This window comes from Mesoplodon bidens (assembly GCF_964165515.1).
Source record: "Mesoplodon bidens genome assembly, chromosome: 7".
NCBI classification, from domain to species: Eukaryota; Metazoa; Chordata; class Mammalia; order Artiodactyla; family Ziphiidae; genus Mesoplodon; species Mesoplodon bidens.
In genome coordinates this window covers 109,877,556-109,890,209 of record NC_138164.1, presented here as the reverse complement: position 1 = coordinate 109,890,209, position 12,654 = coordinate 109,877,556, and the positions used below count along the sequence as shown (strand labels likewise).

Here is a 12,654-nt window from a genome sequence, read left to right as displayed (position 1 = left end):
GAGAAGCAGACAGGACCCACGTGCCCTCAGGCTCCAGCTGCTCTGGGCCCATCCAGGCCTGCCACGGTGCCTCCTACTTCACAAAGAAGTCATACGCCACCAGATAAAAACCGAATACCTCAGTCCCCCACCAAAACCTACTCAACCCCTCTCCCCACTTAGGCCGGGGTTGGCTTTGGGCAACCCCACCTCACTCCATCGGTCCCCTCCCATCCCTTCAGCCCCTTCAGTCTGCATTTCTGCCGTCTTAAAAAACAAACCTCCAGGGGCTTCCTTGGTGGCGCAGTGGTTGAGAGTCCGCCTGCCGATGCAGGGGACGCGGGTTCGTGCCCCGGTCCGGGAAGATCCCACATGCCGCGGAGCAGCTGGGCCCGTGAGCCATGGCCGCTGAGCCTGTGCGTCCGGAGCCTGTGCTCCGCAACGGGAGAGGCCACAACAGTGAAAGGCCCGCGTACTGCAAACAAACAAACAAACAAAAAAAACCTCCAATCCGTTCCTCCGTCCTCACTCTGAGCCACTGCCCTCCCACCTCCCCTCCACGGTTCTGAGAGTTGCTTCCACTCACCTCCAAGTTTCTCACCTCGCTGTCCCGTCCACAACCCCCAAGCCACTGAGGCATTCGACAGCTGAGTTCTCCCTCCTCCCAGACGCCCCTGGGTGGGCAGCACAGTGGCTCCTGGGGGGCCCTTGGGCTGGTTGCTCTTCAGTCTCCTTTGGTGGTCTGCCCCAGCCCTCCCCTCTCCCCGACTCTCAAGGTTCACACACCTGTCTTTAGTCCCCTACGTCCAAGTGCCCACTTCAAGCCTCTCCTCACCTCTCCTCAGTGGCCTCACAGGCACCCCAAACCCGTCACAGCCAAACTCGAGATCTTGCTAACCCTCTTCTTCCTATGCTCCCCCAGCCCCACCCAAAGAAACCTGAGAGTCCTTGAGGATCCCCTCCCCGATGCAGTCAGTCATCAGCGTCCAGGATTCCCAACAGCACACCACGCCTCCCGCCCGCCTCACCAAGCCACTGCTCCCTGGAGACACACATCTGCCTCATGCCCGTAGCTCCAGGGTCTGCTCAGGGTCACAGCCTGCTCGCTCACAAGCCACCCTTCAAGGCCACCACAACCCCACGTACCTCTGCTCCCACTGCCCCTCCCCACACGCCCTGCAAGGCAACTGGCCCAAGCTCTCGTTTTCAAGACTGTTGCCGTTTCCTGTCCCGCCTGTCCCTTTGCAGCAGCCCAGAGTGAGCAGAATGGTCTCCATTAGACAGACAAGAAGAGGCCACTCACAGAAGAGCAGAAACCTGCCCAGGGTCACACAGCACAATGAGACAGGTTGTCTCCCAGCATGACCGGCACCAGCTGACTCAGGCCCTCCGCCGCTCTTATCCGCCTTCCTTCCATCAGCCCCTGGTCCTGCTCTGGCAGAACCGTGGCCTCCGGCCCCTCCCTTCAGTCAGCTGCTGCCCAGCCCACCACGGCTCCTGGCCCCAGCTCAGCATGGGGAAGGAGGTGGATGGACGGGAAGGAGGCCACAAAGCGCTGGACACAAGCTGGGACAGACACTGGTGTTCCCTTTTATTATTGTTTTATTAATAAATTTAAGAACAGCTCTAACTTCTCTCTTCCCCCCAGAGCAACTAAAACCAACTAAAAGGGGGTGGGGCCTGGGGGGCAGAGGGTGCTAGGAGTCATAATCCTCTTCATCCTCTGCGTCAGGTGCCGAGGGGCCTGGGGGTGCTGGGGGTAGAGGCAGAGTCGAGGTGAAGGGCATGAAGGGTGTCTGGGGGCTGCAGGGCAGAAAGCAGGAAAGGAAGATCAGGCCACACTCTCCGGTGCAGATTCCTGCCCCCTCAGCCCCACCCGGTCCTCCACACAGGCAGCCCCGGAGCCCATCGCCCTCTGTACCAACAGGGAGCCAAGCCCAGAGAGGGGAAGGATCCAGGGCAGGTCACACAGCCCCACCCAGGCGGAGGGGACTTTCTGAGAGCACAGTATTCAGCCTTTAAGTCCTCCTCAGTTCCTCCCCTCCGATCCCTGAAATCTGCTACAACCAAGAGAACCAAGTGGCCAGGGAGGCCAGGAGGGACAAGTCAGCCTTGGGGTCGGCTGGCCCTCTCTTGGAGCCACTGAACTGCTTACCTCTGAAAGTGGACAGGGGGGTGGCTGGCCTGGGGTGGGGCCTGTGGTGTCTCCTCTTCGCCATCAGTATCTGTATCCTCAGACTCATCCTGGGAACAAGGCAGGAATGAGAGATGACCAGAAAGGCATGGGCTCATCACTGGAAAGCAGAAATAGGAGATGGACCTCCGTAGCCCCAATTTACAAGCAAACAAACCAAAACGAAAAGGTGAGGTTGGGACCAGGCCTCCAGCCAGCTTGGCCTGGCCGGATGCAAGGCTGCCCTGCCTGCCCTGCGGGGCAGGACAGAGGGCTGGGGCCTCACTCACCTCCTGCTCTGAGTCCGTGCCCGACAGCTTCTTGTCCTTGCCCTTGCTTCCCATCCCACCATTCTTCCGGTTGCTGCTGCCTGGCTTCCGGCCCCTTCAGGAAGGTATAGTGCATCTGCCCAGAGGTCTCTCCCCTCCTTTGCCACCCCCCAGCCACCCCCAACCCCAGGGGCCTTGGCCTTCCCCACCTGGACCCTGGACCCTGGCTCCCCACCTGCGGGGACCCTTGTCCCCATCCATGTGGTTGTCTTCCCCGTCCCCCTGCATGTCAGGCACAGATGCCACCAGGTCCTTCAAGAAGTCAAACTGCTGCTCCAGCTCAATGCACTGCTTCCTGGAAGAGGTGGGGAGGGGATGGCACTCAGGTGGGGCACAGCCGTCTGCGCCCTCAGCAAGGGGCTCTCTGGATGTCAGGGGAATGGAGCCTGGAAAATTTCAATCCCAACCATCCCCCCCGTTGCTAGAACACTCAACCCTCCTCCCAAGTTCAAACCCACTAGTCTTTGAGGCCTTGCTGATCTCCCAGCACCCCCTACCTCCCGCACTATCAGGGCACAGCCTCCCCTAAGCGTGTGATCTTCTGGAAGAGGACCCCAACCGGGCCCTCCCAGATCAGAGTCACTCACAGGTGGGACGTGGTCATGGTCTTGGCGTTTCGGGACTGGGTCACTTGGCAGGCCTTCTTCAACAGTGACTCCAGGAAAAGCTCGAGAGCCCGAGCTCAGGGAGGTCAAGGAGAACGCCGGGTGGTGTCCCAGCCCACACAAAGCGACCCCGGGCTGCCGGCCTCCCCCACCTCCCTCAACCCGACCAGCCCCCGACAGGATACAGATGATGACAGGCACAGCCGCCGCCACCTTCCCAATCTCTTCATCCGTCTGCATGATCTTCTTGATCCGTGCCTGGGGAGGGGGTAGAGAGCTCGGACCCCGTCGCCTCCGTCCCGGAAAGGGTGCTTAAGTGGGGGCAGAGAAAGGGAGCATCCCAGGAGAAAGGGGGCGGGGGGCACCGACGCTGAGAGGGCACGGAAGGGGGCGGGGCGTCCGGGCCCCCGAACATCGCGATGCGCCCGCCTCCCTAGCCGGGCCTGGGCCGGAGCCTCCCGAGAGCCCGGCCCGCTCCTCCGGGGCCTGGCCACGTGCTCACCGGCGGGAACCGCGCGTTGTACTTCTTCTTCTTGCTCGGCATCTCGGGGCCTCTCTCGCCGCGCCGGGCCCAGCGCCGCCGCCCGCAGCCTCCCGGCCCCCGGGCCTGCTCGTCGCCCGCCCGCCGCGGTTCCCCCGGGTCCTGGTGCCGCCCGCTCCGCCCCCGCCGCTGCCCACAGGGTCCTAGCGCCGCCGGTCAGGACACCGCCCGCAGGGCCGGAGCGCCCTCGCCTTAAAGCCTCCGAGGCGGTGCGCGTCTGTCGCGGACGGGACCGCCACTCCCAGAAGAGCGAACATTAGCCCCGCCCCCCGCAGGCCCGCCCCCTCCTCGCGTTCCCCCACGGCCCCGCCCCCGACTGCCCCGCCCCTTCCCCGGCCCCGCCTTGTGCTGCGCCTGTCTATAAAGTTGTTGTTGAAGCGGCGGGGTGCTAAGATGGCGGCGGCGGCGGCGGCAGCCGTGGCGGGGGCGGGGCGCGGCGGCGGCGGCGCAGAGCCCCGGGAGGAGCGGAGCCGGGCCCGGGGCTGGGCCGGCGCCGAGCGCAGCGAAGGCCGGAGGTGACCCCGGGCGGCGGGAGGGGGTAGGGCGGGGCGGGGGCGCAGCTAGGGCCGTGGGCGCTAATGGCGGCGGGCGTGGCGGGGCGGGAGGCTGGCCCTCCTGCAGGCTCTATCGACCGTGGGTTCGAGTCCGGACACCGCCCCGTTGGCCTCGGATCGGTCACTGCCGTCTCTGGCCTCAGTGTCCTCGTCGTTAAATGGGCTGGATAACGCCCGCCCGGAGGCCTGGCGCCATGGGGCCTGCCGCGGTGCTGCGCGAACGTGTGCTTTGCCTCCCTCCATTAACTCCCGGCGCCCAGGAAAGTTGCCATCCTCTGGCAGGGCCGGGAGGTTCCCACGCCTGAATTCACATTTCGGCGCTGTCACTCACTGCACGTGTGACCTTGGGTGAGTCCCGTCTCTCTGAGTTTCGGTTTCCTCGTCTGTAGGTCAGGGAGAGTGGTAATAACATTAACAACATCTACACAGCTTTTGTTCCACTTCAGGCATTTAATTCTCTACAGCTGTTTGAGACAGGAACAGTTGTTATCCATTGTAAAGATGAGGCAACTGAGGCACAGCGACATTAAGTTTTGCCCAAGGCCACACAGTTAATTCAGTGTCTGGCACCCACTAGGGCCCAGCAAGTTGGGTCTGTCCTGGACCTGCCCTAACTCAGTTCCCTACGGCAGGATGGAGCCAGGTGAGGAGCTGGAGGACGAGGACTCTCCAGGTGGTCGTGAAGATGGCTTCACTGCTGAGCACCTAGCTGCAGAGGCCATGGCAGCTGACATGGACCCCTGGCTGGTGTTTGACGCCCGCACCACACCTGCCACAGAGCTGGATGCCTGGTTGGCCAAGTACCCACCATCCCAAGTTACCCGCTACGGGGACCCTGGCTCGCCCAACTCTGAGCCCGTGGGCTGGATTGCAGCATACGGGCAGGGCTACATCCCCAACTCGGGTGATGTGCAGGGCCTGCAGGCAGCCTGGGAGGCTCTGCAGACCAGCGGGCGGCCCATCACGCCAGGTACCCTGCGCCAGCTGGCCATCACCCACCAGGTGCTCTCTGGCAAATGGCTGATACACCTGGCACCTGGCTTCAAGCTGGACCACGCCTGGGCTGGCATTGCTCGAGCCGTGGTCGAGGGCCGGCTTCAGGTGGCCAAGGTGAGCCCACGGGCCAAGGAGGGTGGGCGGCAGGTCATCTGTGTTTATACAGACGACTTCACGGACCGCTTGGGTGTACTGGAAGCAGATGCAGCCATCCGTGCAGCAGGCATTAAGTGTCTGCTCACCTACAAACCTGACGTCTACACCTACCTGGGCATCTACCGGGCCAACCGCTGGCACCTCTGCCCCACTCTCTATGAGAGCCGTTTCCAGCTGGGGGGCAGTGCCCGTGGTTCCCGTGTGCTGGACCGTGCCAACAATGTGGAACTGACCTAGTTGGGGCCAAATGGGGAAGACCACCCTCTGCCGCCCCTGCTAGGGATGGATCCTCCCGTCTGTCTTCCCCCTCCTTGTCCCAAGGAGGCTGAGCATCCCCAGCTCTGAGGACTGGGTCACTCGGGAACTGCCTGCTACGAACCCTTTGAACTTCTGTCCTGTGTTCAGGGCTGACTCAAGTCCCCACTGGCTGGAGGCTCTGGCTCCCTGAGTGCCAGACCCTCAGCCTCTCTCTTCGCTGCTGCGCCCCTTGGTCATCCAGGACCACAGGCTGGGCGTGGACACCAGCAGGAGAGCCTTCCTGGCTGTACCTCCCCCTCCTCCTGCACCCTCCTCTTCCTCCCTCACAGGAGAGAAAACCTAGTGCTTCCAGTCCCTCTCCTTGGGGCCTTCGCAATCCAGGGGGCAGAGGCCCTGCAGGCCTGAGCATGCCATTTTGTTGGGGGTGGGTGGGTGATTGTTCCACTCAGCCCCTGGCAGAGACAGGGGCTGCCAGGGCCATGGATAGGGGGCCTGCCCCTCCCTGCCATCTCATAGCCCACACCACCTTCCTCCTTTCCTTGGCTACCTTGTCACATGCCTGCTCCTGGCATTTCAATAAAACCCATCTTGGGTCTGTGTCTTGAGTGTTTTTGAAAACACTGTGTTGGTGGTTACCTGCTTTGGTTGCTGGAGAGAGGCAGGGCCAGGAGAGACTGCCCCTCTGCTCTGACTAGGCCCCCCCAGCTGCCTCCAGTAGTAAGATATGCCTCACAGCCAAGGCTGGGAACCTCTCTGAGAGCCTCTGCAAAGCCGACACTGTTTCCCCTCCATCCCAAGAATCAGAATCAGTTTCTCAGTGACTTCGCATAAATTCACAGATTTGGCCCAGCCGAGTCTGAGGGGCTACTGCTAGCTTGTGCCCACTAGAGAGAGGTACCTCCTTGGTCCTGGCAGTTCCAGGCCAGGGCACATGGTCTGGTGAACAGAGGATGGGTTGGGTTTCAGCTGCCTAGGCTGGATATCCTTGTGCAGTGAACAACCTGCACAACCTCAGGGAGCCTTGGAAGTCCTCCCGTTTCTACTCATCTCTCCCACCACCCTGACCATCACAGAGGCCACCCGACTGTGTGCACATCACTTCCATGTGGATTATTCTCGCAGCCTAACAGGAGAAGGTTTGGGCCCAATTTGTGGTCAAGAAAATTGAGGCCAAGAGGGGAGAGAGATCCCTCAGGGTCATGCAGTGAGTTGGGCAGAGTTAAGACTTGCACCCCAGTTCTCCTCAGGCAGAGTGGCGTCCCTGGCCTCACCTGCAGTTAGCTCTTTGCAACCCAGCAGGCACGTTCACTCAACATGACCTCCCTGGGCCATAACGCTCAGCTGAGGCTGCTATAGCTTCTGGGAGCTTGGCTCCATAGCCCCCGGCCCCGGCCCTGGCCCTGGGCTTGGTTGGGGCCTCCTGGCAGGGAGCCCCTTGGGACGCTGCTCTCGTGCTGTGCCGGAGCTGACTCAGCCTCCAGCAGCCTCATCAAATTGGAATTTGGAGCAGGGGAGCGGAGATGCCACCAGGCTGACTGGGTGGAAGTAGGTGAGTCATAAGATGCTGGCTCAGCCCCCTCCCCAGCCTCCTCCGCACCCAGGGCTGAGTCCCCTTCGGCCCAGCCTTCGGAAGTTCCCAGGGTTGGATGGTCTCCAGGTCAAAGCCTGGTGCCCCTCAGACTATCAGTGCCTTGCACTTATCCGAATGGGGCCAAGGCCTGGGAGGATCCTGGCCAGGCCCTTGTGTGTCCCACGAAGATGCCCAAGTTGTGTCAGCACCACCTGGTGGTTCTTCCATAAGTAGGCATTTCACACACTTAGCGCCTGTCCTCCATTGTCATGGCCCTGCTTTAGCCCCTTCCTCACTCTCTCTCCCAAAACATTGCAACTTGCCTCTTCTGCCCCATTCCCCCTCCCTCCCCCGACTGCCAGCTGTCCTGCAGAGCAGCCTGTGTCCATCTGCTACTCAAAGCCCTTCTGTGGCTCCCCACAGCCTGCAACTTAGAGTCCACTCTCCTGAGCCCGTTATGGCCTAGCCCCCGCCCCCAGCTGCCCCAGCTTCTCTCAGGCGCCCCTTTCTGCCCGTGCTCACCCTGCCAGGGCCAACTGGCTCTCCCTTCACCCCTGGCACGCAGCCCTGGGCCTCAGGCTCTTCTTTCTGCTTGAACACCTGCCTTGCAGCGAGGATTGAGGGGTTACTTATGTAACCACTGGATTAATGTCTCTCTCCCGCTGCTGGCCCCTAAGCCACGTGCCCAGACTATGCTCAGTGAAGGCAGGAACAGTGCCTAAATCTCAGCCCTGTCCCCAGAGGGCCTAGCACAGTGTGTGGCCAGAGCAACCTTTTCATAAATTTTTTTTTCCTTCTTCTCTTTTGCGGTACGCGGGCTTCTCACTGTTGTGGCCTCTCCCTTTGCGGAGCACAGGCTCCGGACGCGCAGGCTCAGTGGCCATGGCTCACGGGCCCAGCCGCTCCGCGGCATGCGGGATCTTCCCGGACCGGGCACGAACCCGCGTCCCCTGCATCGGCAGGCGGACTCTCAACCACTGCGGCACCAGGGAAGCCCTTCATAAATTATTGAATGAATGAATGAGTGACTCAAGTCCATCCCCTGCCACTGCCTGCAGCCTCATCTCCTCCACTCCCTGCTTCACTGCTTCTGGGTCCAGAGCCATGAGCTACCTGTGTTTTTCCTGCACACCCGCTGGCCTCCTCACTTTTGTGCCTATTCTCACGCTGTTGCCTCCGCCTGGTATACCTGACCCTCACCCGCTTCCCTGGCTGACTCCAGATCTCAGATGCACATGCTCAGGTGTCATCCTCTCAGAGGTCCCCCCTCCCCCCATCCATGCTCACCCCAGGCTCCCGTAACGCACACGCACCTGTGGCTCTCATCTGTGCATCTGAGGCCCCTCAAGGACAGTGGCTGCGCTTTATCCCCCAGCGTGTCCTCAGCATCCAGTATAGGACCTGGCTTAGCATAAGTGCCAAATAAACATGATTGAATAAATGAGTGACTGAATGAAAGTTGCCCTCTGTCTCTGGGCCTCAGTTTCCTCATTCCATTCATAACAAGAGCAAGGCACTGAGCTAAGTGTGTACCTACGTTATCTAAGCCTCACCCAGCTCTATTATTATTGCCATTTTGCAGAATAGGAAACTGAGACTCAGAGAGGTTCAGTCATTGGTTCAAGGTTACAGAGTTCAATATTTGAATCCCGGTCATTCAGCTCCACAGCACCCAGTGCACTGTTGAGCCCCCACTATATGAAAGTGCTGTGGGGAGGGGGGCTGCTGAGATAATTGAGATCCAGCAAGGACTTAGGATCTGATTTGTAAACCACCTGAGAGAGAGGCTGGGCCAAGACTAAGATTCCCGTTTTACTGTTGGAGAAACTGAGGCCCAGAGAGTAGAGAGACTAAGCCTACTAAGCAGGAAGGATCTCCCGGGCCTACAGTGGGGACTGCTCCCCTGCCAGGGCAAGAGCTCCCAAGACACACCCAATCAGGCTGGCAGGGGATTGTGTCCTGTTTGGCTGGCCCGTTCCCATACAGGCATCGGGGAGCAGCCCTGACCCGGGGTGGGCCAGGCTGGTAAACGTGGACAAGCCCCTGTGCCCTGCTCCCTTTTATCAAACCACAGAGGGATGACTGAGCCAGGAAAAGGAGGTCACCCGCACGGCACCCACTCCCGCTCACATGCACCGCGAACCCCCAGCCCCCAGGCAGGGGGCTCCAGAGGGGCTAGCCCGTGAGTGGGGAGAATCTCTACCCACCTCCTGATTCCGGCTGGGGCTAGGGGCTGAATCGGGGAGGACAGGAAACAGCTGAGTCGGGAGAAAGCTTCAGCCAGAGCTTTGGTGAGGTTTGGGGGATTTTCCCAGCAGGGCAACTGCGCCCCACTCCCGCCCACTGGGAGGGGCCCTGGCAGAGACCAGGCTTGGGTCACACAGCTGATTCATCTGAGGAGGGAAACTCCCCGTTTCTCTGACGCGCATCCCCCAGGTGCTGAGGAGTAACCTGAGGGCACCTAGCCCAGAAACCCACCTTTCCTTGATTACTGGCCTCCCAGTAGGGCTTGAAAAACCCCCAGGCTGGACAGAGGGACAGAGTTGGGCAGGGTGGCAGGGCATCGGGGCAGCTTCCTAGGGAATAGAGGCAGAGACTGGAACCAGAGCGGCGGCCGGACAAGGGGCACCTCAGGCATTCCCCCCTTACCCATTTTTCAGATGAGAAAACTGAGGCTCAGCAAGAACAAACACACACATGCAGACCTGCTCTGTTCCAGACACTACTCTAAGCAGTTTGTACGCATTCACCCCTTTTGGTCCTCACGGCCCTCGTTTTCCTGATGAGTAAACTGAGCAGAAAGAGGGTAAGTAACAGCCACGGTCAAGGCTGGAAATGCTCCGGAGGCTCTCCACAACTCCTGAACGCTTGTAAACACCCCTGCGGCAGGGTGCTCCCCCCCTCCCTGAGCACCTCTGGCCCCAGGGGCCAGAGACCTCCCTGGGGTGAAGTCTGAAGTGGTCTCTGGGGACCCTTTATCCTCACGTCCCAACTCAGGCCCCTGGGAACCCTAGAGGACAGGCAGGTCACCCACGGGACCCTGGCTCCTCCAAGGCTAAAGGGAGAAAGCTGGCTCCTGCAGAAAAAAATCAGCCAAACCCGCAGAGGGCAGGAGAGGGCAGCGAGGCGTTCCCGCCAAAATCTTCCTCTGGAGGGTTTTGACTCCTTTCCAAAGCCCAATCCTTTCCCCGCCCCCCATCCCCACGTCAGAGCCTCCCTTTCCTGTCTGCCTGCTCCCGGCCCTGACACCACACACACTCATGCCCGCACACACAGGCACACACGTGCACACCGAGAGTCCAGCCTCCAGGCCACTGCCCCTCAGCAGGCCGGCCCTGCGCCCCCTGCCCTGGGCCAGGGGCCCGCTGGCTACTCGAGGGGAGCTGAGGGTGTGGCTCCGTGGAGTGTAGCCCAGGGCCCCACGCAGACAACCTCTGCCCATCTGGCTCCCACTCACAAGCGGATGACTCACCCCCTTGCCCCCCATGACTCAGTTTACACGGGTGCCCAGAGGTCCTCCCAGCGAGGGTGGGGCAGTTTATTAGCCCAGCACAGGCCCGCCAGCCTTTCATCCCCGCCCCGGCCCACAGCCAGAGCTGGCTGGCACCCGGAGCCTGGAGCCTGGAGGTGGCGGGAAGCCTCAGGTCTGGGAGGGTGAGGCCTCCAGAACTGAGTGACAGTCCCCAACTTCCCTGGGCCTGGGTCTGCAGGGAACAGCAGCTACTCTAAGAAATAAGAGGCCAGGGCTTCCCTGGTGGCGCAGTGGTTGAGAGTCCACCTGCCGATGCAGGGGACACAGGTTTGTGCCCTGGTCCGGGAAGATCCCACATGCCACGGAGCGGCTGGGCCCGTGAGCCATGGCCGCTGAACCTGCGCGTCCGGAGCCTGCGCTCCGCAAAGGGAGAGAGGCCACAACAGTGAGAGGCCCGCGTACCGCAAAAAAAAAAAAAAAAAAAGAAAAAAAGAAATGAGAGGCCAGGCTGAGCGGGCAGAGCGCCATCAGGGGCACCAACAGCAGAGCCCTCGATGGCCTGCATTCAGAGGAAATGGTCCACATGGCACGAAACATAACAGCAAGAAAACCCTCACTAACGTGTATTGATCGCTGACTGTACCAGTCCCGTGCTAAGTGCCATCCACACCTTACCTCATGTACGGCCCCAATAATCCCCTGAAGAGCGTGTACAATCATTACGATCTTCTTACAAGTGAGGAAACAAGCAGAAAGAAGAGAATGACCCAGGTCCCACAGCCAGGACCCAAACCCAGGCCATCCAATTCCAGAGCTCACGTTGTTATCCCGCCTGCCTCCCTGAGCCGCGCTGGTTGGAAGAGGGATGACGGCCTGGTCTGCCCTGCCCCTTCCCCCAGCGCACCTCTGCTGAAACCTCTGGTTTTAGGGATCACTGTATGTAAACCACTGATCTGCAAGAAGGGAAAACTGAGGCTCCCAGAGGGAAAAAGACTGGCCTGAGGTCCCATAACAAATCAGAGGTGCAGCCAGAGCTGGGACCATGTAGTTAACACTCTCCCCAGTGCCCTGGGGTGGAGAGGTCTGCCCCCGCCCCGACTCCCTGTAACCCTTTAGCCCAGCTCCTTTCCCTCTCTGGAGCCTCATGTGCTCCTCTGCATCATGGGGACAGGACTGCCTTCACAGCAGGGTGGCATGAGGCTCAAAGGACAGCAGAGGGACCGGTGCTCAGTGGCATCTGGGGAATGAGGAGGGTGATACCTAGGCCCTGGAAGCAGCAGCCCAGCCCCTTGTCATCCCACCCCCTTCCTCAGCCCGGGCCCCACCAAATGGCTCCCTCCAACCCCACGGGCCAGAAGACCTTCCCATAAGGGACTCCAGCCCCCTCCTCCCCAGACTCCAGCCTCAGGAAAGTGAGCATAGGTCCCTTCCACGTTCAAACAGCACTCAGGGGTCCTCTTGTCCCCCAGCCCAAGTCAAGCCCCTCACACGGGACTACGGGCCCTGGCTTAGGCCTCACTCAGACCACCCTTCCCATCATGGTCCCAATACACATTCTACCACGTGCCCTGGACAACAGGGAGCCAGGCCTCTCCTCCCCCAACCCCCGGGCCTTTGTAAAGCCTACTGACTCCAAATCCAGAAATATCTCCCCCATCTTCAGATACTCTTCAGCCAGGAAACCTGCATCCTTCCTTCGTGGGCGCTCCTGTAATTCCCCTGGCTCTCTCCAGCTCCTGGCCCCAGCACTCTCTACCTTCCACCAGGGATGTTTTCCTCAGCAGCTGATCACTTTTTTGGGCTGTAAACACCTTGGGGCCAGGACCAAGTCTACCTCCCTACCTCCCTGACTGCTGGTTCCATTCAACTTTAACTCTGTTAATTCAGGAGAATGGATAAACTTGTCCATCATGCAGTGGGACCAGACTCAGAAATCAAAAGAAGTGAACTTACTGCTACCCACAACCTGGATGAATCTCACAGACATAATGGTGAGAAACGGAAACGAGACACAAAAGAGC

The 12,654-nt window shown here is 60.4% G+C and overlaps 2 protein-coding genes across 4 annotated transcripts; one reads left to right on the top strand and one right to left on the bottom strand.

Moving 5' to 3' along the window:
* Positions 1-1,563: 1,563 nt before the first annotated feature.
* DRAP1 (DR1 associated protein 1) lies at positions 1,564-9,470 on the bottom strand. Of its 2 annotated transcripts, XM_081241390.1 has the most exons (9): positions 9,369-9,470; positions 8,475-8,562; positions 4,513-4,564; positions 3,272-3,344; positions 3,069-3,162; positions 2,657-2,776; positions 2,443-2,536; positions 2,135-2,223; positions 1,564-1,782 (listed from the first exon to the last, which is right to left on the bottom strand). In XM_081241390.1, exons 4-9 carry the CDS (start codon positions 3,324-3,326, stop codon positions 1,677-1,679), a joined length of 558 nt encoding a protein of 185 aa, XP_081097516.1. In that variant the 5' UTR covers positions 3,327-3,344; positions 4,513-4,564; positions 8,475-8,562; positions 9,369-9,470; the 3' UTR covers positions 1,564-1,676. The 2 variants fall into 2 exon arrangements, with proteins under 2 accessions (XP_081097516.1, XP_081097515.1); XM_081241389.1 differs by lacking the exons at positions 4,513-4,564; positions 8,475-8,562; positions 9,369-9,470 and adding an exon at positions 3,589-3,750.
* On the top strand, positions 3,947-6,209 carry LOC308621160 (UPF0696 protein C11orf68 homolog). Of its 2 annotated transcripts, none has more exons than XM_081241387.1 (2): positions 3,947-4,142; positions 4,814-6,209. In XM_081241387.1, the coding sequence occupies exons 1-2, from the start codon at positions 4,021-4,023 to the stop codon at positions 5,568-5,570; spliced, it is 879 nt and encodes a 292-aa protein (XP_081097513.1). In that variant the 5' UTR covers positions 3,947-4,020; the 3' UTR covers positions 5,571-6,209. The 2 variants fall into 2 exon arrangements, with proteins under 2 accessions (XP_081097513.1, XP_081097514.1); XM_081241388.1 differs by lacking the exon at positions 3,947-4,142 and adding an exon at positions 4,149-4,529.
* Positions 9,471-12,654: the final 3,184 nt, after the last annotated feature.

Bases quoted from the DNA above. Each gene is read 5' to 3' on its own strand.
- DRAP1 (XM_081241389.1), bottom strand. From the start codon at position 3,630: ATGCCGAGCAAGAAGAAGAAGTACAACGCGCGGTTCCCGCCG. The intron at 3,345-3,588 runs GTGAGCACGTGG...CCCCCTCCCCAG, and splicing joins ACAACGCGCGGTTCCCGCCG to GCACGGATCAAGAAGATCAT. The intron at 2,224-2,442 runs GTGAGTGAGGCC...CCTTGTTCCCAG, and splicing joins GCACGGACTCAGAGCAGGAG to GATGAGTCTGAGGATACAGA.
- LOC308621160 (XM_081241387.1), top strand. From the start codon at position 4,021: ATGGCGGCGGCGGCGGCGGCAGCCGTGGCGGGGGCGGGGCGCGGCGGC. The intron at 4,143-4,813 runs GTGACCCCGGGC...TCCCTACGGCAG, and splicing joins GAGCGCAGCGAAGGCCGGAG to GATGGAGCCAGGTGAGGAGC.